This window comes from Miscanthus floridulus, chromosome 11 (genome assembly GCF_019320115.1).
Source record: "Miscanthus floridulus cultivar M001 chromosome 11, ASM1932011v1, whole genome shotgun sequence".
NCBI classification, from domain to species: domain Eukaryota; kingdom Viridiplantae; phylum Streptophyta; class Magnoliopsida; order Poales; family Poaceae; genus Miscanthus; species Miscanthus floridulus.
In genome coordinates, this window is record NC_089590.1 from 65,159,577 (window position 1) to 65,186,318 (window position 26,742).

At 49.0% G+C, this 26,742-nt stretch overlaps 1 protein-coding gene across 2 annotated transcripts; it reads right to left on the reverse strand.

Annotated features, from left to right (window-relative positions):
• Nucleotides 1–7,410: 7,410 nt before the first annotated feature.
• LOC136493378 (expansin-B17-like) lies at nt 7,411–12,198 on the reverse strand. 2 transcript variants are annotated; one of them, XM_066489455.1, is made up of 4 exons: nt 11,828–12,198; nt 10,544–10,850; nt 9,868–10,030; nt 7,411–8,189 (listed from the first exon to the last, which is right to left on the reverse strand). In XM_066489455.1, the coding sequence occupies exons 1-4, from the start codon at nt 12,021–12,023 to the stop codon at nt 7,986–7,988; spliced, it is 870 nt and encodes a 289-aa protein (XP_066345552.1). In that variant the 5' UTR covers nt 12,024–12,198; the 3' UTR covers nt 7,411–7,985. The 2 variants fall into 2 exon arrangements, with proteins under 2 accessions (XP_066345552.1, XP_066345555.1); XM_066489458.1 differs by having other exon boundaries at nt 7,412–8,189; nt 9,868–9,997; nt 11,828–12,197.
• Between the last annotated feature and the right edge of the window lie 14,544 nt (nt 12,199–26,742).

Here is a 26,742-nt window from a genome sequence, read left to right on the forward strand (position 1 = left end):
AATCCATTTTGTGAACTTGTCTATGGTGACAAGCAGGTGGGTAAAGCCTCCGGGCGCTTTTTTAAGTGGCCCAACCAGGTCAAGCCCCCAGACCACGAAGGGCCACGTGATGGGGATCATCTGGAGAGCCTGGGCCGGGAGGTGTGTTTGTCGAGCGTAGTATTGGCACCCTTCGCAGGTGCGTACAATTTGCTCGGCATCGGCTACTGCGGTGGGCCAATAGAAACCCTGTCGGAATGCCTTCCCAACCAAGGTTCTTGGTGCGGCATGGTGTCTGCATGCCCCACCGTGGATGTCGCTCAGTAGGAGTTTTCCCTGTTCGTCAGGGATACAAAGTTGCAGAATTCCAATGTGACTTCGTTTGTAGAGTTTGCCCTCTACAAGAACGAAGGATTTGGCGCGTCGCGCGAGCCGCCGGGCTTCCGTCTTGTCGGTCGGTAGTACGTCGTGGAGGAGATAGTCGAGGTAAAGCGTTCTCCAGTCATTGGGAGGATCGGATTCCATTGCTGGATCTTCTTCAAGCTCCATGACCTCAGGGTCGGGAGGAACAGTTGGTGGATCGGCCTTGGGGATCGGACTAGAAGGGCCATCGTCGGCTTGTTCCGACCCCGCATAGCGTACCGAGGGCTTGTGTTGATCACTGGCAAAGACGCCTGTTGGAACCAGCTCTCGGCTGGATGCTGCTTTTGCGAGTGTGTCGGCTGCTTCGTTGAGGCGCCTGGGGATATGATTGAGTTCGAGGCCGTCGAATTTGTCCTCCAAACGTCGGACCTCTCGACAGTATGCCTCCATCTTGACATCGTGGCAGCCTGACTCTTTCATGACCTGGTTGACGACCAGCTGAGAGTCGCCCCTGACGTCGAGGCGTCGGACGCCTAGTTCGATGGCGATTCGTAGGCCGTTGATGAGCGCTTCGTATTCTGCAGTATTGTTTGATGAGGGAAAATGAAGCCGAACCATGTACCTCATGTGCACCCCGAGGGGGGATACAAAGACTAGTCCTGCTCCGGCGCCCTTCTTCATCAGCGATCCGTCAAAGTACATTATCCAATACTCTTGGTCGACGGCTGCTGGTGGCATCTGGACCTCGGTCCACTCCGCGATGAAGTCAGCCAGTGCCTGAGATTTGATTGCCGTTCGGGGGACATAAGAAATGCCCTGATCCATCAGCTCGAGTGCCCACTTTGTGGTTCTTCCCGTAACGTCATGGCTACGAACGACCTCGCCGAGGGGGAACGACGTCACTACTGTCATGAGGTGTGACTCGAAGTAGTGGCGTAGCTTCCTTTTGGTGATGAGGACGGTGTAGAGGAGTTTCTGGATCTGGGAGTAGCGGGTTTTGGAGTCGGATAACACCTCGCTGATGAAATATACAGGGCACTGCACCTTGAAGGCGTGCCCCTCTTCCTCTCGCTCTACTATTAAGGCGGAGCTAACCACTTGGGTGGTGGCTGATATATATAGTAGGAGAGATTCTCCATCGCATGGAGGAACTAGGACCGGCGCCTTAGTTAAAAATTGTTTAACCATGTCAAGTGCCTCCTGAGCCTCGGCCGTCCACTCGAAGCGGTCAGTTTTCTTCAGGAGTCGATAAAGGGGGAGTCCTCGTTCGCCGAGGCGTGAAATGAATCGGCTGAGGGCGGCAAGGCACCCGGTGATCCGCTGAACCCCCTTTATGTTTTGGATCGGGCCCATCCTCGTGATGGCTGATATCTTCTCTGGGTTGGCCTCGATGCCATGCTCGGAGATGATAAAGCCGATCAGCATGCCCCTTGGGACCCTAAAAACACATTTTTCGGGATTGAGCTTGATGCCGTTCGCCCGGAGTTTCGCAAAGGTGCGTTCAAGGTCGGCGACAAGGTGGTCAGCCCGCCTGGATTTGACTACGATGTCGTTGACATAGGCCTCAACGGTTCGCCCGATGAGGTCTCCAAAGCAACTAAGCATACAGCGCTGGTACGTTGCCCCAGCGTTCTTCAGACCAAACGGCATTGAAACGTAGCAAAATGATCCGAAGGGCGTGATAAAAGATGTCGCGAGCTGGTCGGACTCTTTCATCGCGATTTGATGGTAGCCTGAGTATGCGTCCAGGAAACAGAGGGTTTCGCACCCCGAGGTGGAATCGACTATTTGGTCTATTCGTGGTAAAGGAAATGGATCCTTTGGACACGCTTTGTTGAGGCCAGTATAATCAACACACATTCTCTATTTCCCGCTTTTTTCCGGACAAGAACAGGATTTGCTAACCATTCTGGGTGGTATACTTCCTTTATGAATCCTGCGGCCAGTAGTTTGGCTATCTCCTCGCCGATGGCCCTGCGTTTCTCCTCGTCGAAGCGGCGCAGGCGTTGTTTCACCGGCTTGGAGCCCGGGAGGATTTGGAGAGTATGCTCAGCGACCTCCCTTGGGATGCCTAGCATATCCGAGGGTTTCCACGCAAAGATGTCCCTATTGGCGCGGAGGAAGTCGATGAGCGCGCTTTCCTACGCGGAGGAGAGCGTGGTCCCGATTTGGACTTTTTTGCCCTCGGAGCTACTGGGATCCAAGAGGACGTCCCTGGAGCCCTCTGCCGATTCAAACGATCCAGATGACTTCTTTGCGTCGGGTGTCCCTTCAATGACCTCCTCCCTGAGGGTGGCGAGCTCTTCGGATGCGATAACCGCAGATGCGTGTCCGCAGCATTCGACCTCGCACTCGTAAGCGCGCTGGAAGGAGGTGCCAATGGTGATGACCCCACGGGGGCCCGACATCTTCAGTTTCAGGTACGTGTAATTGGGTACGGCCATGAACTTTGCGTAACATGGTCGCCCCAGAATGGCGTGGAAAGTCCCCAGGAACCCTACTACATCGAAGGTGAGGGTCTCAGTCTGGTAATTGGATTGATCTCCAAAAGTGACGGGCAGGTCAATCTGCCCTAGCGGCACGGCTTGCCTTCCTGGCACGACGCCATGGAAAGGTGCTCGGACGGGGCGAAGGCGCGTTCGGTCGACGCCCATCTCGTCGAGCGTCTTGGCGTACATGATGTTGAGGCCGCTGCCCCCCATCCATCAGTACCTTGGTGAGCCGCTTTGGACCGACGATCGGGTTGACGACAAGCGGATACCTTCCCGGGTGTGGGATGGTATCCGGATGGTCGGTCCGATCGAAGGTTATGGTGGATTCCGACCACCGAAGATAAGTTGGCATAGCCGGTCCAGTGGTATAGACCTCTCGACGTGCGACCTTCTGGCGGCGCCTGGAGTTGTAGGCCGCTGATCCTCCGAAGATCATGAGGGCACCGGTCGGAGTTGGGAAGGTGTCGTCCTTCTCCTCTATGTCGTTAGTGGTGGGAACAGGCTCCTTCCCCTGCTCCTCCTTGTTCAGACCACCGGCCAAGTATTTGCGCATAAGGCCGCATTCCTTGTATAGGTGCTTGGCTGGGAAGGCGTGGTTTGGGCATGGCCCCTCGAGCATTTTCTCGAAGTGGTTCGGAGTGCCCTCCGCGGGCTTCCGGCCACCTTTGCGGTCGGCAGCGGCCGCGAGTGAGTTGCCGCGCCGTTGCTTCTTATTTTTCCCTTTGGCGGGACGGTTGGAGGCGCCTTCGCTGGCGTCCTCGTCTCGCCTTGTCTTTCCGTCGGAGCGATCAAAGATGGCTCCGACTGCCTCTTCTCTAGAGGCGTGACTAGTGGCGATGTCCAGGAGTTCCTTGGTAGTTCGTGGGCCCCTGCGTCCTAGCTTGTGGACCAGGGATTCGTAGGTCGTTCCGGACAGAAAGGCTCCTATCACATCGGTGTCGGCGACGTTCGGGAGCTCATTGCACTGTCAGGAGAAGCGCTGGATGTACCCACGGAGGGTTTCATCGGCTTTCTGACGGCAGTTCTTGAGGTCCCATGGGTTTCTAGGGTGTTTGTACGTGCCCTGGAAATTACCCACGAAGATCTCAGTCAGATCCGCCCAACTCTGAATAGAATTGGACGGTAGGTGCTCCAGCCACGCTCGCGCTGAGTCGGCCAAGAACAGCGAGAGATTGCGAATAATGAAGTTATCATCACTCGCACCATTGGCCTGACATGCAAGCCGATAGTCTTCGAGCCAAAGCCCGGGATTTGTTTCGCCAGAATATTTAGGAATGTTCGTAGGCGGTCGATACCTTAGAGGGAACACAGCATTGAGGATGTGCCGGCCAAAGGCCTGAGGGCCTGGCGGGACAGGGCTCGGGCTTCGATCCTTGTTGCTGTCGTAGCGCCCGCCACGTCGGGGATGATAGCCGCGGCGCGCTGCTTCTCCATCGTCGCCGTGGGCACGTCTCCAGGCGTCGATTATGCTGCGTACGTCGTGGCCACGGCCGAGGCGTTGATGTACAGGGACGACGGAGGGCTGCCCGCCGGCTGGCGGTGTTTGGTGTACGGATGCGTCCTTGGTGGGATGCACTGAGGGTGCGCGCTGGCTGGTGTTGGGTTCACGTCGTCGAGACAACGAACTTTCCGCCTGCTGCGTGGCTGCACGCTCGAGCAACGTGCGAATCTCCCGATAAGCGTGTCGATCCTCAGACATCGCGGCCTCTGGGAGGCCATGCAGCAAGGCGGTTGCTGCGACGATGTTCTGGCTGGCTCAAGCAAAGTGAGGAAAGGCCCCATCGTCGGTGAGGATCCTTTGATGTACGGTGCGGGCTGTGGCGCGCGTGCCCCCCGTCTTTGCGGCGTTCAATCTCGCGATTGATGCCCGCGTATTCCCGTGCGAGCCCTTGCCCGGCCTCATCGATCTCTTGCTGACGAGCCCTTAGCTGCTCCATCCTCAGGTGAGATGGGGTTGTCCCCTCTTCCCCGGATCTGCTCTCAGGATTGTTTGTAGGGGTGGCCTCTTCCCTGGAGGCGCTTTCGACGTGACCCTCGGGGGTCTGCGTCATGTAGCACTCCCAGGAAGGGTGGTGGCTCCCCCTGCTGGAATCTGAGCTGGAGAGTGATACAGGCTCCTCGTTGAGGAGCTCGTAGAGGGTCTTCGTATCCCGCTCCATTGCTCCCACGAACTCGATGTCCCTGGGTGGTTGAACCACACGTAGCGCCAGAAGGCGGCCAGCGGTTGCCGCAACATTGCGGAGACCGAACGGAAACGCTGTCGGGGCGCTCCATACGGACCCTTCCAGACACATGGTGGCGTTGTGAGAGGTCTCCTTGGGTGGCGGGACTCCCCGGGAGTTGCCCGATGGGCCCTCAAGCCTGAGACGGCTGAGGTTGATCAAAGGGGGAGATGGGGCGGCTGAGTGAGTCAGCGCCAGCTCTCCTCCTAGTGTGATGATGAAATCCAGGTCGCCGAAACGCACGTGTGCGCCCGGGGCCCAGGTGATTGCGTGGGTGGCCATCCGAGACCTGATTTGGAACGCGCAAAGCCCCTATCTGGCGCGCCAACTGTCGGTGTTTCGTACAAGCACTGGCAAGTAAATTTATAGTAATGCGCGTTAGGCTCGGATGGTGCGCTAAAGGACATAGGATTTATACTGGTTCGGGCGGAACGTCCCTACGTCCAGTTTGTTGCTGCTTGTGTTATTAGCACCGTGAACGGTCTGTAGTAAGGGATACAAACTGCCGAGAGAGGGACTGGTCCCAAGTCTCTGATCGAAGGATTGAAAGGTGGTCGAGAGCTTCGTAGCTGCTTGTGTGTATGAGTGCGTTCTATTATTCGGTCCTATTTTTTCCGTCCCTTTGATGGAGGATGCACATCCCCTTTTATAGATGAAGGGGCTGGCTTTACAAGGGTGAGGGCTCCAGGATGCGTACTCTACTTAGCCTTGGGGCTCATGTCTACCTGGTCAGGTCCCCCATTCTGATGAGTGCGAAGGAAGATAAGTGCTTACGATGTTGTCGATATCTCTGTAGGATGTCAGATTAGTCACAGCATGCTGCCCCAGGGTATGGGCTGTAGTACAGTGGTTTTGACTTAGGAGTCTCCCCCCAGCCTTGCTCCATACGCCTTCTGGTTCCCATGATTCTTGTTGGGAGAATTCGGGGTCGGGGTTCGGTGTAGCGCCGTGGCCAAGGCCCTCTGACTGGGAGGACCTAAGGGGTCGGGAAGAGGGCCCCGCTCCCTCGGGTCCATAGCGCGGTGACGGAGTATCCGTCGTTCGTGGAGATAGCAAATCCGTTCTTGGAGCGTAGCGGTTGTCGTATATCTTCGTTGGGTTCCGTGTCCCAGAGCTGAAGGCGGCGCCTACAACTCTACCGAGTGAGATGCACGCACCTGTAATACCTTTTGGGCTCAGCGGCGCCCGGAAGGGTCTAAAGCATCAGTCCTGTTGCTCCCTGGCAGTCTTTTTCCTGCCAGGGCGCAGGGTATGGTCGTTGGAGCCATGGTTGACCCGAACGTCTTGTCTCGTCCTGTACCCATCATTATGAGGGATAGATATCGATCAGGGCGAGGCTCGTTCTGGGCCGTCGGGTGAGGCGGAGATCAATCCCTATCTCTTGGGCGAGACTAACCCTATCCCTCTAGGATCGGGCGAGGCGGAATCTATCCCTTAGCCTTCGGGCGAGACCGAGCCCGCCCTATAGGCGTCGGGCGAGACGGAGTTTAGCCTTGAGCCTTTGGGCGAGGCAGGGTTATCCCACAAAGGCGTCGGGTGAGGCTGACCCTGCCCCTCCGGGATCGGGCGAGACGGAACTCATCCCTTAGCCCTCGGGCGAGACCGAGCCCGCCCTCAAGGCATCGGGCGAGACGGAGTTTATCCCTCGGCCCTCGGGCGAGACCGAGCCCGTCCCAAAGGTGTCGGGCGAGGCGGAACCGAACTCCTGTTACTCGAACAAGGGATGACATGACGCCTTTATGCGTCCAGAAGTTTTTCACGTTTGGTGGTTATCGGTTCCACCTCCTGGGGTACCCTGGTATTAGGTCCCCGACACACATCGTTGTGCTGAGTCACCTATGACCAGCTGCGCAGCGCGCAGTCACCACCAGCGGCGAGAAAAATATGCTGAGGAAATCATACCCTGGTGGGAAATATGAAAAAGATCATAATCTCTCGAAGAAAATTTAAAACTCAGCACATCCATAGTTTTTCCATATACGCCGCTTGTGCAAAAGTTAGGAAGCAAAGTCATTTTCAAAAATAAAAATCACAAACGAGTTTGCATCTCAACTTTTGCTAAAAAAAATGTGCATATCTAAACACATTATGGATATATATGCTGAGTTTTAAAATCTTTCAAGGGTTCAAAGTATGTTTTTGCGATCAGTTTCCATCTTCACTACATATTTTGCCACGAGTGTTCCTCTCTTTTTTTCTTTCCTTTTCTGAGCACAAGTGTACATCTCATTTCAGCTTCATTCATTTGCTACTTGAATATTCCTAGTCCTAGCACACATGGTTGAAACCGTCTTTGACCGACAAGACAACAAGGTGATGGACACGCCAACAATCTGACACTCACATGGAAAGCACAGGGTCATTCCTCATTGTGCACAGATAACATCCTGACAACTTTTTTGTCACGAACCCTGCATTCAGATTTAACCAGGGCAAACACAAGACTGAAACACATCGACGCCAAAAACACAGCCACACACGAGCGAAGCAGAAGCAGACACCACGAGGGATCCAAAACCCTCACGGCCCAACCAGCTTCCACATCGGATTCCGAGCCTCCAAGGGCTGGAGGCCTGGAGCTGGAGCTGGAGCCGAGAGCAAGCAGCGAACGCTCTCTCCTTTGGAGACGGCGGCTGCCTGTACCTGGCACTCTGGGCCCGCTCCCGGACTCAACTCATCAGCCATCACGCATGCCCGATGCCTACTATGATGACCATGAATCACCTCACACTAGCTACGCTACGATACAAATAAAATCATATAAAACCAAGCTGCCTGCATACAGGAAAAAACAAAAGTCTGGATTCCTCCTGCCTGGCTGCCTGCCAAGCGGGCCATCAGCCTTTGCGGGCCCACGAGGCAGAGTCCGGGGCCGATAAAACGTGGGCCCCCGGTCGCCGCGCTCCCTCCGGCAGTCTCCGGCTCCTGCCTAGAGAGACGGCTGGAAGTTGAGGCGCGAGGTGTAGGTGGCCTTGGGCGTCCAGTTCCTGGGGATGACGTCGCGGGCCGTGAGCATCTTCCTGGCGGACAGCGTGGTGAGCCTCACGGAGAAGGGCCCCACAAGCGGGCCCCGCACCAGGCACCACGTGGCCCCCCACACGTGCCTCATGTCCAGCCACTCCACCGAGTTGGCCTGCAACACAGCATAGGACAGCAGCGATTGCCAATGGTTGGCATTGGCAAGCAACAAGGTGAATGATTGTAAGCAAGAGCAGTGAACAGCTGTTGTTACTGTTAGTTAAAACCCGGCCACTACCACTAGGCAAAGCGCAGCAGCGTTTGAAACTTTTACAAAGGCAACAAAATAAAGCCAGCGGACCAAAGTCGCATGGGATTCCTTGGCATCTTTGGATTCCCCAGCCCAACAAAGGCCAGGACGACAGACGACTCAGCCACAAGCGTGCCACAGGGCGTGGATGGCTGTCGGATTTAACGGCCACCGTGAAAGCACTCACTAGTGCAACGCAAAAGCAGGCAGGCGTGAGACCTTTGTTGGGTTTCTTTAGTTTCAGCTTCATGGTCGTCTTAGACCGAGCTGATGAAGAAGCAACATCATGGGCGGCCGGCACAGAGCAGTTGATTTCAGGGGGGGGAAAGGCGACTGAGATGAGTCCTCGATGGAGCAACAGCACCATGACCAGCCAGGGGCTCACGTGCTGCTTTTCCAACACATTCAGAACGGGAATCATTCGGCAAAGAAGATCATGTCGTATGTCTTAAACTATTTAGGTTTATGCAAAGCTTTGACTAGGGCTTGTGTGGTAGACAGCGCGAGAAAGTAGCAGCACTAGCACGCCTTGTTGCCTGGGCATGCGTCCCTATTCCAGATAAGGTGCTGCCTTTCCTTGTGTGACCTTAAGTACGAGTAGAAATGTAGAATGGGTAAACACTAAACAACGTGAAAGAGATTTTTAGCTGCCAGGTCTTTTGGCCGGCCTCTCACCTCTTCAGATCGATTCGATCTACCAGACAGGGCAGGATACAAGCCAAAGGACAGCGGCAACTGGCAATGCTATTGAGAGTACTGAAAGCAAGCAACACTGGAGCACGCACGTCTTATGTCTCCAACATGCTGGGGTTAAGGCAAGGCAAGGCCCTATGGGCTGTGGCCCTCTCTTTGGTCGGTGGTGCATCTACATGGCCCAAGGACACGGAATAGTCCTTTTTTTTCCCTACCGATCGATCACTTTGGTGCGTGCCACTACTCTACGATGTGTCAAAATACAGGGTAAAGTATATTTTCTAACCTAAATTGTATATCAGTTCGATTTTCAACCCTCCAACTGTTGAAACTAGTCAAATTTGTTCCTATGTTTGGTTTCTAAAATTAATAAATATCTGGTTTAATCAGTAGAAATTCATAATTAATTTCTTTTAAGAAAAAATGAAACTACTTTCTACTATTCTAAAAGTGTTATTTAACTGTTGTTGTTTTACATGTAGATAACATTTTTAGAAAAAACAGTACTAGTTTCATATTTTTCTCATTTAAAATAAATTAGTTATGAGCTTAAGGTCAAACCATATTTTTATTATTTTTATAGAACATAGAACCACCGTTTTCAAACAGGTAGAGTGCTTGTTACCCGATTTCATGCTTCAAGGTTGAAAATCAATGTGACTTGGAGGGCGAAAAATGTATTTTACTGCTAAAATATAAAATGAATTTACCGTCTTCTCTATGACCCTATCACATTAAGCTTTTGGATTAAATTGGTCAATTTAATATGGTGTCATAATCATATGTCTCGAGTTGAAATCCTCATCACTGCAATTTAAAATAATTATTCATAGAAAGAATCGTCCGTTACCTGCTTTATCTGCATGGATCCGATGTCGCCTTCGCCGTCCTCGAACTCGACGAGCAGAGAGAGCCAGAAATTAGTCGAGCCCTCGTTCACGCGGAATGCTATGTTCTTCCCGCCGTACTTGCAGGCCGTCCTGGTATCCGTGTATGCATATAGGCAAACGGCACTGCACCGGTCAGTTTCAGAAACAAAACGAAACAGGGAATCTAAAACTGCCAGTGCCAGTTGAATTAATCGGGTTTTCTTTTTGGGCTAGTATTGACATCTGCTGCAATCTCTAGTAGTAACCCCCTCCCCTGCAGAGATTGATCAGGAGGTGTTTACAAGTGTTCAGAATCAGATGCGACTCCGACCGAGTTACTTCAGGCAGCGGCATGTTTAACCCCAGCAGCAGGTCTCAGACTGACGGACAGCTGGGCTGCATTCCCTCCCATTTAACCCTGGACAATTGAATTCACTACACCCCGCAGGAATCAGGATCATAGTACTAGTACTACTCCTACAGAGGTAATCATAGCACCAGAGATGTTTTCGGATGCCAAGTGGCCATTTTTCAGCATAGCATCACGATTTACGAGACACTGTTACGGCTCCTACAGTACCCTACTATGCAACGCAGCAGTTGGTTCTGAACTGACGAGCATTCACAGCAAGACTGGGAGTTGCGAGTGGTGCTCACCTCCTGTACACGACGTTCAGCTGGCCCCGGTCGCGCAGGCGGCCGCCGGCCCCCGCGACGGCCATCCTGCTGTAGGCGGCGCCGCTGAGGTCGAAGTGGGTGCGGCCGAAGGCGCAGAGCCCGCCGGGGCACTCGTCCGTGACAATCACCGTGACGGCGCGGCGGGAGCAGATGCCGCGGTCCAGGCACTTGACCTTGTAGCAGGCGCCGCAGCCCTCGCCGTCCTTGAACAGCACGGGGCTCACCGACCCGACCCGCGCCTTCATCGGCACCACGTCCACCAGCGTCCCGTACCCGCACGCGCCGCCTGAAAGAAAACCGTACGTTGTGTTCGTTGCGGCCGTCAGAATAGTAAAATCATCACAGCCTCACTCACAGCTTCTTCAGTTTTATAAATTAGAAAAAAAAAACAAGAGAAATTACGGAGGGGACAGAACAGCCGAGACAGGGCATGGAAATGCAGGTTGGGCTGTGGCCGCGTGTGAATTGTGATGGACAAAAGTCACGGGCTCACAGGTGGGTACTGTTCTGTTCAGTTGCGAGACGCGTCAACAGGACGACAAAACTGAAGGTCATGCACCGCACGACGTATGAGTACTGCTCAGAACGGCGTAAATGCCAGCAGTAAACGATCGAGCAGGGTATTGGTGCGCCGTTGGATTAACTTCTACTGGTACTGATTTGGTTGAATGGAGATTACCCGCAGTGTCGGTGGACGGACCAGAGAGGCTCAGAGAGTGCAATGCTGCATTTATTCGTCAATATTTCAGCAACTGCTCCATGACCATGCAGTTGCCTGTTGGAAGGTCGCCGGGTGCTGAGACGGGAGAGGACGGGGCTGGCGGCAGCACGAATCCTAAAGTGATGGGGCACCCAGGCGCTTGACACGCGTACTGGGGCGCGGCCCGGGCCCACCGAAATTCGCTCCGCGATTCGTGGGATGCGCAGGGGTCCCGCCAAAAAATGTCGCAACGGGAGGAATTATTTATTCCTCTCCTTTTTTACTGCTATACGGTGCTACCACTACTAGCCTACCACAAAATCATTTTCTTCTAGACGCGGTAAAGGAAATTGTACTACACTGTGATAGCAGTAACAGCTGAAGAATCCTAATAATCAACTCAGCGAATGAATTAAGAATAACAGCATCGTTGTACACTGCACTCCCTCAAGTATTCTGCTCGTATCCTATACAACTACTCCAGTGTGTACTATGCCCCCAGTAAAACGCTCGGATAAGACCAGTGCGATACGGAGCTGAGGAGCAGAGTCGAGAGTGCTCACCGTCGCTGCCGTCGCCCTCGGCCTCGCCGTACCACGTCGCGGTGGCCGGCCGCCACTCCATGTCGGCTCCCGGACCCGGCTTGGCCGCCGCGGCTGACTTGCCGCCGCCGAACAGCAATGCGGCTGAGACTGAGATGGGGGGCGCGGGCAGCAGAGCGCAGAGGAGGAAGAGAGCGAGGGCGCGCGAGGAAGCCATTTCCCGGGGGGTTCAGAGGTTTGGCTTGGCTCTGGCTCCTCGCCTCCTCCCCCTTCTGCTTCTTCTTCTTCCCCTCGCTGGGCTGGACTGGACTTGACTGGAATGGTGGTACTGCGGCTGCTCTCGGAGGCGGAGTAGTGGAGTGGTACGTGGTAGGCTTCTTTTTGGGGCTCGCTCTTTTATGGCTTCGAGAAATCCCAAGCCCCAATGCCGCAGTCAGAGGCAGAGGTGCTCTCGCCTGGCTTGGCTTGGGTAGTGTTTAGTTGGCGAATTTTTTTGCAAAATAGCACTGTAGTATTTTTATTGTTATTTGGTAATTAGTGTCTAATCATAGTCTAATTAGACTTAAAAGATTCGTCTCGTGAATTTCGTCTAAACTGTGTAATTAGTTTTATTTTTTATTTATATTTAATGCTTCATACATGCGTCTAAAGATTCAATATGAGAAAGAATCTTAAAAAAAATTTACAAAATAAAGTGTAACTAAACAGTGCTCTGCTCTACCGGTGGTGTTTAAATCCACGTCGGTGTGTCGTATGGGCGTGGCATCAGGGTTTGATTACTAATAAAAAAATTATAGAATCCACGAGTAATTCACGAGACAAATTTATTAAATTTAATTAATTTATTATTAGCACATATATTATTGTGTCAAATCGTGGACTAATTAGTTTTAAAAAATTCGTCTATCAAATTAATCATAATCTATATAATTAATTATTTATTTAGTCTGTATTTAATACTCTATGTATGGTCGATGTGAAAGGGAGTAAACTTCAGAGTAAGAAAGTAAATCAGGCCCTAGCTGCTCTGTAGTCTATACAAATGGCAAGACGGGCAGATTTATAGCGGAAAAGCTGTAGGGGGAAGAAATACAGAGAATGCAGTGTGCGGCAGGGTCCACGTCCAAGTGATCGGTGTGTGGGATGGGTCCATGGCTAGTGGAAGTGGGAGCCCGTGTCGCTTTGTTTCTTACAGTTGGCCGTAACCGGAACGGGCTCTTTGTGATGTTGCAACGGCACGGTGCAACTACGGATGTCTGTTCTTGGCTTCGTTGTGATTGTCTTACGCTTACGCATGGTTAAACACTTGGACTAAGCTGCATTGCAGGCGTGACCTTTTGCCGCGCGCCGGGCCCTCACCCCATGTGCTGGTGCTGCCGCGGACGCGCCGGGAGCTAGTGAATAGTGGGGATGCGACACCACGGAAGCGCCCCTCGGGGCGGGCGGAAGACCGTTGACGTGCGCGTCCCGTGGCGGCGGCAGTCTGCCCACCTCGCTTCGCTTGACCGTTGCCGTTGCACAGTGATAAAGATTAACCGCTGTGGACCTGCCAACCCTAACGGAAAGCCTGTGTAGTTACCATGCCAGACCCAGATACCCGGTCACGTGGTGGTGGACTGGTGGGCGACAGCGATACTGGACTGGACGACTCGAGTGGGATCGCGGTGACGCTGCGTGGATATGGAGTGGCTGTGGCCTCGTGGGCTACTGGGCTGGTCGAGCGGTCGTTGTTTCTGGGTGGCACTGGCGCTAGGAGGGCTGAGTTTACAAGGCTTCACACCACGCTGTTCCAGCTCCAGATAGCGCGGAGATCATGCGATTCGCCACGGCTCCAGAGTGTTGTCTCAGACTTCATGTTCTACACGCAGATGTAGGGGTGAATTGTGTGCATTGCATCGCCCGTGAATGACTGGATGGTCAAGAAGTGGACATACGTACTTCTCCCTCCACTTTGAAAATCACAGCAATGAACTCCCCGAGAACGGGGACTACGCATTTCTCTTTGAGTTCTGCGGGTCCTGGGTCCTGGGTCCGGGGGCAGGAGGTACTACCGCCTCTGCGTCTGACCCAAAAGGGGGGAATAGGTATCATCCAAATAAATGGATGAAAATCCTCCTTTCCTAGGCCGGCCGTCGACTATTTGAGAAAAAAAAGAGGAAAATCACTATTATTTTATTATTTTCCGTAGCCGTTGGTGTTGTAGGGACCTTTTTTTAAGGCCTGGTACAGCTTATTTGGAAAACGTTTTCCAGATAAGCTGCACAATAAAGTAAAAGCGGCGGTCAAAATAAGCTGGTTTGATCTAAATTCTGCTTTTTAGTATAAATATGGTTGTGGGAATAAGCGTGGTCAGAATAAGCTACTGGAAACCGTGTCGTTTAGCTGTTGATTTCAGCTTATTTTGATCATAAACAGCTTATAAGCTGTACCAAACAGGACCTTTAGCTTTTTCCTGAGGGTCATCAGATCATAATATATATCAATACCCTCTAATATATAAAGGTGTTTTAGCTTTGTTATAAATTAATTTTTAGCACCACAAGATCTATACAAAATATATGCCAACATCAATAATATCCAATTAGTTTCATTGAATCCATCATAAAATGTATCAATAGTGCTTTATTCAGTATTTAGTTTCATTGAATCCATCATAAAATGTATCAATATAGCTTTATTCAGTATTTAGTTTCATTGAATCCATCATAAAATGTACCAATTGTGCTTTGTTTAGTATTGTGGATATTAAATGTATGTCAAATGTTAAATGGCTTACTTAGGATATAACTAGAACGACATATATTTCAAAACAAAAAACACTCGGTTGTGGAGCAAGAAAAAACTAGGAAAAGGATGCTAGACTAGAGAAAAGATGCTGAATTCATCTTTGACTTCTTTGTCCTGATTTGTTCTTATCCTAGCGCCCCCCCCCCCCCCCCCCCCCCCCCCCCCCGCCCCACACACACACAAAGACAGTACCCTTAGTCCCTCATTTACAAAACTATAATTTTAGACTCCTCTAACTATCAAACTTTGCAATTTGGACATTACCGTGTAGGGTGGACTCAGCCTTAGGCCATCTAGGCTTATGCTTACCCTATATTTTGGATTGAATTATTATTACTAGTTAGATTTTAAAAGGTCTAAACTAAAAAAAATTCAACATCGTTAAGTACTTGTCTCTAGATCCTCTCTTCGCTTGGCTGATCCTCGCTGCTTGGGCTCGATTGGATTCAGATTATGTATTGGATTATATATACCATATCAAACGCGAGACATTTTTGCTAGCCACATCCTCGATTCAAGTCCTAGGTCCGCAACAGTTACCGTGGATTCAAGTCCTAGGTCTGCAACCATCAAAGTTTTTTTTTTCCCAAAAGATTACCCATTTCTTTGTTTATGATTTGGATTGGAACAAATAACTATAATTGGCTCATGCCTAATGAGTCGACATTTTGAACAAAATTTAGGAACATAACCTCTTATTTTCATATATAGGTATTTCTTTCTTAGGCATGTTTGGACCTAAATTAGCTAGCTAATAGCTAATAGTTGCTAATTTTTAGCTAGCTAATTTTTAACAGGGGTTGTTTAGATCCATCTGCTAATAGGTGGTTGGATAGTGCGTTGAATGTGCATATGAACTATTAGCACCTATTAGCAACTCCTAACCTGTGCTAATGGAACAAATAGTTAGCACCCTCCAGCTAATAATTAGTAGGTTTATTAGCATGTATGTTTGGATCCATTAGTACTAATTGTAGAGGCTATTTTTAGTGCTAATGGATCCGAACAAGCCCTTAATCTATGAATCTATTATTTTGGGAAAACATAGATCTCTTCACTTAACTTTCGAAACTTGGAAGTTATCACCGTAGAAAAACCAAATCTTTGGTATCATCCAAATCTTCGGTACGCTTTGAATCATTGGCCCTGTTCGGCTTATCCCATATTCAGCTTGTTTGGCTTCTTTTTTCAGCCGGAACAGTGTTTTTCTCTCACAACAATTCAGCCGGAACCGTATTTTTCAGCCAGTTTCAGCTAAGTTTCAGACCAACGAACGGGGCCATGTTCCAAGTATCGAGAAAGTCTGATTTGTCTCCTCAATAAAAAAAACAGATTTCTAGATTCCTCCAACTTTTGAAATCATCTTATTTATCTCCCTAAGTGGTTTAGAGTGTCTTTGGCGTACGTGACACCATGCCAGCCACGAGAGATGTAATAAATCAAACTATATCGATAGTTTAATGGTCAATTTTTTTTATCGATAGTTTAGTGGTCAATTAGTGAGGCAAAAAGTGGGGTGGATTCAAAAAATTTCTCCGTCTCTTCTTGCCGGCTATGGGCTACCGCTCGCAGACCCACACCGCGCTCGCCAATCTCGGCCCACGAGCGCCTAGCCGCAGCCGGCCGAAGCCCACACGGGCGCAGGCGCTCAGCCTCCTCGATCCCTCCTCCGGTTCTCCCCGCCGCCTTGCCGCCCAACCGCGGCCCTCCGTAGTCTGGTCCTTCCCGCCGGTCGCTGCCGCAGCTAAGAGAGACCCACCGGCCGCCGCTGATCATCACCCTCACACGTCTACCGCCGCCCGTCGGCTGGTCCCTCCCGCCGGTCGCTGCCGCAGCCCGCAGCTAGGAGAGACCTACTGGTAGCCGCTGATCATCACCCTATCGGGGTCTACCGCCGCTCCTTACGTTGCTGTGCTTCCGCTTGCCGTACGATAGTCGTGACCCCGGTGTGCTGCCGCCTTGCCGAATGCCGAGGCCCTTGCTAGGTATGCATTCACATTGCTTTTCCCCTTCATTAAATGACTAATTCAGATTTATATTTTTTTTGCGACTAATTCAGATTTATATCATGCAATCAAGATTGTGAGGTTTCTATGGTATGGTTCGCTGCCGGCTACCAAGCTCCTTGCTAGGTGGCAGCTGCATACATTGTTTGATTGCAATCTATGTTTGGTCTGATTCAGTTTAATTGCAAGTTAAAATTAGCCATAGTTTTTATTTGTCTAAATTAGGAAACAGTACCCTCTATTTCTATATCTGCCACTGGAACGTAAATGATAATATGATATTTTGTTTGCACATTGATCCGTGAACAACTGAATATTGAATGTCACTACTGAGTTGCTGATACTAATATTAGAACGCATGACTGGCTACAAGTATTTTCTGCACTGTGCTGACGTGTTGTTGCATATAATAACATAGGTTGCCGTTCTGGTCTCCTGCGTGCTGAATAGGACTGAAGAGTCTTCTTGGTCTTGCAATTGGAGATGTCAGAAACACTTGAGAAAGACAAGAAACTTGGTCAGGAGGAAGAGGAAGTGGAAGTGGAAGAGGAAGAGTATGTATTGCTGGAGTTGGACGATTGTCTTTACTCAGACATATCACCAGGTGCACCGTTTGTACTCTCTGTAAGTTGGTTCTTCTCTGGATCTACATCTCTGCGATTAACTTGTTATGTCTTATGCCATTCGATCATTGAATAGACTTGCAGCTATCTCCAGATTTTTTATTCATCGCCTTTATGTTAGGTTATTAAGTTGTGAGAATCATGTTTTTCAGGGTTTGGATACACTAACGCCTACCTTGATAGTAGGCAATGGTCTGAAGATGGTAAGTCATGTTCTGATAATGTTTTCTGTACTCTGTACCGTGTCTTTGGGTTGTGGCCTGTGGGTCGTAGCATTGCTTTTTCACTAGCTGCAAAGGCTGTTTCTTTTTTTTTCATTTTCATGAACACAAAATCTAAACTCCGCCTATGGTGGGGCGCCTTTGGTGTCCCAGCATAGCAGGTCCCAAGCCCTGGTAAAGGAGGAGGGTTGTGTTAGGCGTGGCGAGCCAATGTAAAAACTTAGCCACTTAAATGGAGATGAAACCCGAAAGAAAATCGTTGGGGCGTAACCCTCTTAGCGACGCGCCATATCGGAACCCGGGTATGGTGTTAAATGGGCAAGGGCCGGGTCGTCACCCCCGTGACGCGCCGTGTCGTGATCTGGGCATGGTGTCAAGTAACCAAGGATCGGGTCGTCGCTTCCTTAGTGGCGCGCTACATCGGCGCCCGGGTGTAGTGAAAAATGAGCAAGGGTCTTCGCATCAGAGTCGACGGGTGCGAAGGGTAAGGAAGCTAGTCGAACCAACTAGGATCCGTTTAGGTAGTTGGAATGTAGGGTCACTTACAGGTAAGTTAAGAGAATTAGTTGGTACCGCGACTAGGAGGCGTGTAAATATATTATGCGTTCAAGAAACTAAATGGAAGGGTCAGAAGGCGAAGGAGGTGGACAATACAGGTTTCAAGCTTTGGTATACAGGGACAGTCGCGAATAGAAATGGAGTAGGAGTTTTGATTGATAAGAGCCTCAAGAATGGTGTGGTGGGAGTGAGAAGGCAAGGAGATAGGATTATCTTAGTCAAGCTTGTCGTTGGTGATATGGTCTTGAACGTAATTAGTGCGTATGCCCCCCAAGTAGGTCTCGACGAGAGTGCTAAGAGACAGTTCTGGGAAGACTTAGATGGCCTGGTTAGAGCTATACCTAGTAGTGAGAAGCTTTTTATAGGAGGAGATCTTAATGGGCATGTAGGTACTACAAGCGCAGGTTTCGAGGCAGTTCATGGAGGTTTTGGGTATGGTAGTAGGAATCAGGAGGAGGAGGAAGCTCTAGACTTCGCAGTAGCTTTTGACCTGATGATAGCCAACACTTTTTTTAGAAAGAGAGAATCTCATCTAGTGACCTTCAGTAGCGGACAACACTGTAGTCAGATTGACTTTGTCCTCGCAAGAAGAAAGGACAAACGAGCATGCTTGGATTGCAAGGTGATACCAGGGGAGTGTGTTGTTTCTCAACATAAGCTTTTGGTGGCAGATTTTCGTTTTCAGATGCGTGCCCGTAGGGATAAACAAGTTAAGATTGAAAGAACAAAGTGGTGGAAACTGAAAGGGGAGACGTTAGAGGTATTTAGGAAAAGGGTTATCAAAGGGGGCTCTTGGAAGGAAGAAGACGACATAAACAATATGTGGGACAAGATGGCAACCAACATTCGGAAGGTAGCCTCAGAGGTGTGTGGAGTAACCAAAGGAAGGGGACGTGAGGCTAAAGATACTTGGTGGTGGAACGAGGAAGTCCAAAGGGCTATTAAGGAGAAGAAAGAATGCTATAGACGCTTGTACCATGACAGGAGTGTGGACAACATAGAGAAGTATAAGGTGACAAAGAAGACTGCAAAGCGAGCTGTAAGTGTGGCAAAGGGTAGAGCGTACGAGGATCTTTACCAACATTTGAGTACGAAGGAAGGAGAGAAGGACATTTATAGGATGGCTAGGGTTCGTGAGAGAAAGACACGGGACTTCAACCAAGTTAAGTGCATTAAGGATGAAAGGGAGCATCTCTTGGTAAAGGAGGATGAGATCCGACATCGATGGCAAGAGTATTTTGACAAATTGTTCAATGGTGAGAATATAGACACAACCTTTCAGTTGGATGACTCTTTTGATGACACCAATAGGCGCTTTGTGCGGAGAATCCAAGAATCTGATGTCAGAGAGGCGTTGAAAAGGATGAAAGGAGGTAAGGCGATGGGACCGGATGGTATCCCAATCGAGGTGTGGAGATGCCTCGGGGACATAGCTGTAGTATGGTTAACCAAGCTGTTCAACCATATTTTTCGATCGAACAAGATGCCTGATGAGTGGAGGAGAAGTATATTGGTACCGATCTACAAGAATAAAGGGGATATTCAAAGTTGTACAAATTACCGAGGAATTAAGTTGATGAGCCATACTATAAAGCTATGGGAGAGAGTTATCGAGCATCGCTTGAGAGCAATAACGCGGGTCTCTATGAACTAATTTGGTTTCATGCCCGGAAGGTCAACTATGGAAGCCATTTTCTTAATAAGACAAGTTATGGAGCGGTATAGGGAGAAGAAGAAGGACCTACACATGGTTTTTATTGACTTGGAGAAGACTTATGATAAAATACCAATGAATGTTATGTGGTGGGCGTTGGACAAACATAAAGTCCCAACGAAGTACGTCGGGCTCATTAAGGACATGTACAGCAATGTTGTGACTAGAGTTCGAACAAGTGATGGAGACACGGATGACTTCCCGATTAGGATAGGACTACATCAAGGGTCAGCTTTGAGCCCTTATTTGTTTGCTTTAGTGATGGATGAGGTCACAAGGGACATACAAGGGGACATCCCTTGGTGTATGCTTTTCGCGGACGATGTAGTGCTAGTTGATGAAAGCCGGACAGGAGTGAATCAGAAACTGGAGTTATGGCGGGAGACTTTGGAGTCCAAAGGTTTTAGACTTAGTAGAACTAAAACTGAGTATATGAGATGTGACTTCGACACTACTATTCGGGAGGAGGAAGATGTTAGTTTGGAAGGTCAAGTAGTGCCTAGGAAGGATACCTTTCGATATTTAGGATCAATGCTACAGAGGGACGGGGATATTGATGAAGATGTTAGCCATAGAATCAAAGCAGGGTGGATGAAGTGGCGGCAAGCGTCTGGTGTCCTATGTGACAAAAGGGTACCACAGAAGCTAAAAGGCAAGTTTTATAGGACGACGATTAGACCTGCTATGTTGTATGGTGCAGAATGTTGGCCTACGAAAAGACGACATATTCAACAGCTAAGTGTCGCGGAAATGCGTATGTTGCGTTGGATTTGCGGTCATACAAGAAGGGATCGAGTTCGGAACGATGATATACGTGAGAGATTAGGGGTAGCGCCAATTGAAGAAAAGCTTGTCCAACACCGGTTGAGATGGTTTGGACATGTGCAATGGAGACCTCCAGATGCACCGGTGCGTAGTGGAATCCTAAGTCAGGATAGTAACGTGAAGAGAGGCAGAGGAAGACCGAAGTTAACTTGGGTAGAGGCAATAAAAGGAGACTTGAAAGGATGGAATATACCCAAAGACTTAGCCTTAGATAGGAGTGCTTGGAAGACAGCTATTCACGTACCTGAACCTTGATTGCTTCTGTTGGGTTTCAACTCTAGCCTACCCCAACTTATTTGGGACTTAAAGGCTTTGTTGTTGTTGTTGTATGAACACAAAATCTAATTCTCTAAGCTCCAAACTTTAGATCAAGTCTTTTTTACATATCACCGGTCTGCTTTTTTTTTTGCCACTCTTCAAGATCAAATGAATTACTTGTTTGAGTTCAATTGTTGGTGACTATCGAGGTTCGTAAAAAATTCTTAACTGTACCTTGCGCCTTTGAAAACTTTAACGGGACAAGATGGAATGAAGATGTATGTGGCACCCATAAGTGCTTTAGTTCGTTTAGTTCCCAACATGCATTAAGTACTGACTAGAAAACCTGGGCGCGGCATTTGCCGCGCAGTCTTCGATAACCATGTCATTTTATTGGCCTATGGTTAAACAATAGAATATTGAAGCTCGATAGGAAGCTCTAGCGTGTTAGATATCTTCTCGAGTTCTTTACAAAATGAAGGAGCAATACAGGATTGATGAAGACGTGAATCCATGAGCTTTAGTATGATTTATTGTATTTGTAGTAATTAAAATGTAGCTCATCTGAAATTTAGTATTTGGTGAAATTTAAGAAGATTTCTTCTCACGACTTACAGTGAAGAATAAATATATGGCACGGCTGAGGTAACGATTATCAGAATTGGAGCTAAATTTTGCTCCCAATATGTGCCAACACAAACTAAATAGATTTACAGTGTTCAGCTGAATTGAGAGCCTACAACTTCGTATCTATATTTGAGTACTTATATCTATATAAAACTCTTGATGAAAATTAGTATATACCTAGGAACTTGGTGCCAATTGCCAAACCATGAGTCAAAAATAGCATAGAGCCTTGCATAATGTGTATGTGACGGTAGATTAGAAAAGTAAATAAGGTATCCCACAACTTCATATAGGGGGTTGCTACACTGTCACAAAAACGACAGGGACCCTTGTGATTAATAAAGCGTATAAAAGATTAATAAAGCTAGCAACAATTCCGTCAAAAAAATAGCATGGATTTTCTGCATTTTTTTTTGAAAGAATGGATTTTCTGCATCTGACCTTGCATTTTTAGGAGCAGTGCTTCAAACCTTTATGGAAAGCATCAACTACCAAGCTTGTCCTAACGTGATATACTATGGGAGGCATTTCTAATCACATGTTGACCTTGAGTGATCAAAACTGAACAAAGAAAAAAAATGTTTATGATCTGAATCTTCCGAAGAGCAACGGCAGCCTGATGAACACCAAAAGAAGGCATAGCTGCAATGAGCACGGACACGCTCTCGTGCTGTGCTTGGCTTCGCCGAGGCGATGCCGATACATGGCCATGCTGGGGAAGGGGTGTATTTATGAAGTATTTCGGGTTTTATTTCCAAGGGGAAAAGGGAGTATATGACATAGCCATAGTGTCATGGTGACTTCATCAAGCTAGCAGCAGAGCAGAGCACGTGGCGGTCGTGGCACAGACGCGATCGACCAGCTCTCGGCCGGGCGACGGGCGGTGTGCAGGAAGGCGGCGCAGGAGCTGCACACGCGCCTGGCCGGGCCCGGGACCCGAAGGGCACCGGAGCTGCCGGTGCCGAAGCGTGGCGGCGCTTGGTCAAATTTGGGGCAGACCGGCAGAGCCCAAGCCGTCTCCGTTGTAGCAAGGAGGGAGGCGGCAAAGGGGAGTTGCGGACAGGCTGCGCCACACTGGAGCGAGGGCTGTGTAGATGCGCGCTACCATGTGCTAATGGCCGTGCGGGTCCGCAGGGCGGCGGACAGGCCACGGCGTAGCGACGCGGGGAGCAGCGGACAAGCTGCGGCACAGGCGCACAGCGTCGTGGTCCTCCCTCATGAGCCTGCGAACCACCCCGCACCGCCGCCCTCCTCGGACCTCTGATGGCGTGTGGCAGAGCAGAACGACCTGGGCGTGTTGAACTCGGGCGGGAGAAGGGACGACCGCAGTGCGATGCCCACGAGAGGACGCTGGAGGAAGATGGAGAGCGGGCGGTGGCGGGCCCCACGAAGACAGGGACCGAGCAGGGACGTTGCTCGGCAACCATGCTAGTGCCAAGCTCGGCGTCCGGAGACTCGCGGTGGGCGAGAGTGGCGGCTGCAAGTGGAGGGAGCGACGCCGCTCGGAGAAGGTAGCTCACGTCACGTGCAGCGTCGACACCTCCTCTTTTCCCGCTGGGCCGATGTTGGCGCTCGCGGCGGCGAGAGGACACATGTGCACAAGGTGATACACTTGGTGGTTGGCACATTTGAATAAGGGTAAAGAAGATAGAGGTGAAAATGAGTTAGTCACTGGTCACACAGTGACCGAACGCTGGGCCACAAACTGATCGGACGCTGGCTGTAAGTAACCGGACACTGTAACCAGACGTTGGTCACCGTAAGTAATCAGACACTGGTCTCGGTTGGACCGACGCATCTGGTCAGTGGCAGCAGAGGGCGCGCAGCATCGGTCTCTGACCAGACACTGGGTCACTCAGTAACCGAATACTGACAGGGTGCGTCCGGTCTTGCTGACATGGCAGCGCACAGGGGAGTCACCGTGTGACCGGACACTAGGTGTGTCCGGTCGAACATGACCGGACGCGTCCGGTCATGAAAAATCATTTCTGAATGCTTACTAGAAACGACCGGACGCTGAGGTCCAGCGTCTGGTCACTTCACAGCAGCACGTCCGGTCATCACTTGACCATTGAGATTGGGCAAACAACATTTGAAGCCGATGACACATGGCATATATCGCATGACCGGACGCTGGGGTCCTATGTCTGGTCAATATGACCGGAGCGTCCGGTCACCCCGTGTTGTGCCTAGTGAAGTAGTGAAGGGGTACAACGACTCTATTTCATGGGGGCTTCTATTTAAGCCCCATGGCTAGCTCAAGCTCACTTCTCTTGGCCAATTGCATTGACATAGCAACCTTATGAGCTTAGCTAAAGCCCTCCTACTCATCTTCATCATTGATTCATCATCTTTGTGAGATTGGGAGAGAATCCAAATGCATTGCTTGAGTGTTTGCATCTAGAGGCACTTGGTGTTCGTGTTTCGCTGCGGGATTCACTTGTTACTCTTGGTGGTTGCCGCCACCTAGACAGCTTGGAGTAGCGAGGGTCATCAAGCGGAGGTTGGTGATTGTCTCTAGTTCTGATCGTGGTGATTATGAGGGGTTCTTGACCTTTCCCCGGCGGAGAGCCAAAAGGTACTCTAGTGAATTGCTTGTGGCTTGTATGATCCTCATTTTGTGTTGGTTGTGCGGCACCCTATTGAGGGTTTGGCGTGTGATGCCAATTAATGCGTGAACCTCTAAGTGAGTGAATCACCACAACGAGGACTAGCTTGCCGGCAAGCAAGTGAACCTCGAAAAAAAATTATTGTGTTCATTATTTGATTCCGAGGTAATTGGTCTTCATTGGTATTCATTCTTATGATTGATTGGTTCCTTCCTCGACATGGGCAGTATAAACAAATTGCTCACTCTCTTTACTTTACCACAAACTAGTTGTCAAGCTCTTTAGTATAGCTAGTTGTGAGAGCTTGTTAGTTTGGTTAGTGTGGCTCTTTAGTTAGCCTTTGTGAGCACATTAACTTAGTGTAGTGTCATAGCTTTTGTGTGGATAGAAACTATATAAACTAGAATTGTAGTAGGTGGCTTGTTATTATAGTAGGCTAGTGCAACACTTGCTTCGCCTCATAATTGTCTAACTGGTTTGTTAAGTGTTGTTGTAAAATTTTTTAATAGGCTATTCACCTCCCTCTAGCCATTAAGACCTTTCAACAACACCGATAGCAGCGAGTTGAGCATGTCGACAGCAAGCAACACCACGCTACCACATCTTGAGGCTACCAATGCCAAAAGAGCTCTCAATGATGATGAGAGAAGAAAAAGGAAGGAAGCAAGAAAGCTCAAAAGAGAAGCAAGAGAGAAGAAGAAGCAACAACAGTGGTTAGAAGACAAGAAGCAAAGAAAAGAAGAAAGAAAGCTCAAAAGAGAAACAAGAAGAAAAAGGATAGAAGCTAGAAAGAAGATGGAAGAAGAAAAGGCAACAAATGCATCATCAAGTGACATATCAAGTAGTTCCAAAGATGGAGATGATGATTTGTCCTACCAAGTGTCGAAGGGGGGCAAGAAGGAGAAGAAAGGAAAGGGCAAAGCCAACAACAACAAATATGCCGCCGTATCCTTTAACTATTCTTCTATAGCTATGACTAACCATGATCGGAGGTCTTTCATCAATGTGCCCGCGGGCAAGCCACCTCATTTTGATGAGACTAACTTTGCTAAGTGGAAGCACTTGATGAGAGCCTATCTTATAGGTCTTCACTTAAGCATTTGGGAGATTGTTTGCAATGGATTTGAGTCACCGGTTGATCCTAAGAACCCAACACTAGAAGAGATGAGAAACTTCACCTCAATGGTCAAGCCACAAGTGTGTTGCTTAGTGCTTTAGATGATGATGAGTATAATAGAGTGATTGGGGTTAATGTTGCCAAGCAAATATGGGACACTTTGCACCTAGCACATGAAGGGGTTGACAAAGTGAGAAAGACAAGAATTGATTTGTTGATGTCAAAGCTCAACCGATTTGTAATCTTAGATAGAGTGGGGCCACAAGAGATGTTTGATAGGTTGATGACAATGGTGGGCAAGATTAGATGTTATGGTTGTGTTGAGCTAGATGATCACAAAGTTGTCAAGATTATGTTAGAGGCTTATTCACCTAGAAATGAGACCGTAGTGACTCTAATTAGAGACAAGAAGAAATTTGAATACTTCACACCAAATGATGTACTTGGGAGAATCTTGACCTTTGACATGCAAAGAGAAGAAGCAAATGAGAGGAAGAAGCTTGGAGAACTACAAGCAAAGCTAGAAGGCATCAAGATCAAGGATGTAGCTCTCAAGGCTAACAAATCAAGCAAGCAAGGCTCTATAAGCAAGTCCAAGATCAACAAGCAAGCTTTAACTAGCAAGCCCAAAGCAATCAAGCAAGTCCAAGAAAGAGTAGAAACCACATCATCCTCAAGTGAAAGTAAAAATGATGATGATCAATATGAGAAGGTTGATGATGTTGCTCTCTTTATGAAGAGGTTTCACAAGGGGCTAAAGAAGCAAGGCTACAAGGTAGTAAGAGAAAGTTTCTAAACAAGAAAAAGAGGACATGCTACAATTATGGTAGCACCGATTACTTTATTGCCAAGTGTCCATATGAGACCAAGGACAACAAATACAAGAAGAACAAGAAAGAGGACAAGGCCAACCATAGAAAGAGTAAGAAGTACATGGGAGAGGCTCACATTGGGTTTGAATGGGACTGAACTATAGAGAGCACAAGTGAAGAAGATTAGAAGGTTGCAACCGTTGCCATTCACAAGTCATCCCCTACACCAAGGCTCTTCAACAACATGTCCGACGATGACTACTAGTCCCCTCATATTTGTCTTATGGCAAATGGTGAGAAGGTAAAATCCAAATTGAAGGCCAAATCTCCTCCACCTCCTAGTGATATCTCTAGTAGTGATATTAGCGATGGCTCTAGTGATGAAGAAATTGATCAAATAACTAAAAATTTGGATGGAAAGACCAAATTATTCATCACTAAGCTAATGTAGGATTTAGAGAGTGTCCAAGCCAAACTATAATCTAGAGAAGAGACTCTTATCCAACAAGAGGATCTCTACATTACTAGCAAAGAAGCTCTTGCATTAGAGAGAAGTGAGATGCAATCCTTGTGCAAGGCTTTGGCCAAAGAGCAAGAGGACCATGCTATTACAAAGAAAACAAATAAAGCTCTCAAGAAAAAGTATTGTGACTTGGATGAAATGCACAAAGAACTTGAGCTACAATATGGCATTCTTTGGGATAGCAACTCACATCCCCCTAAGGCAAAGGAAACCTCTACTCCCTCCACTAGTCAAGGTTATGAAAAATGTTATAATC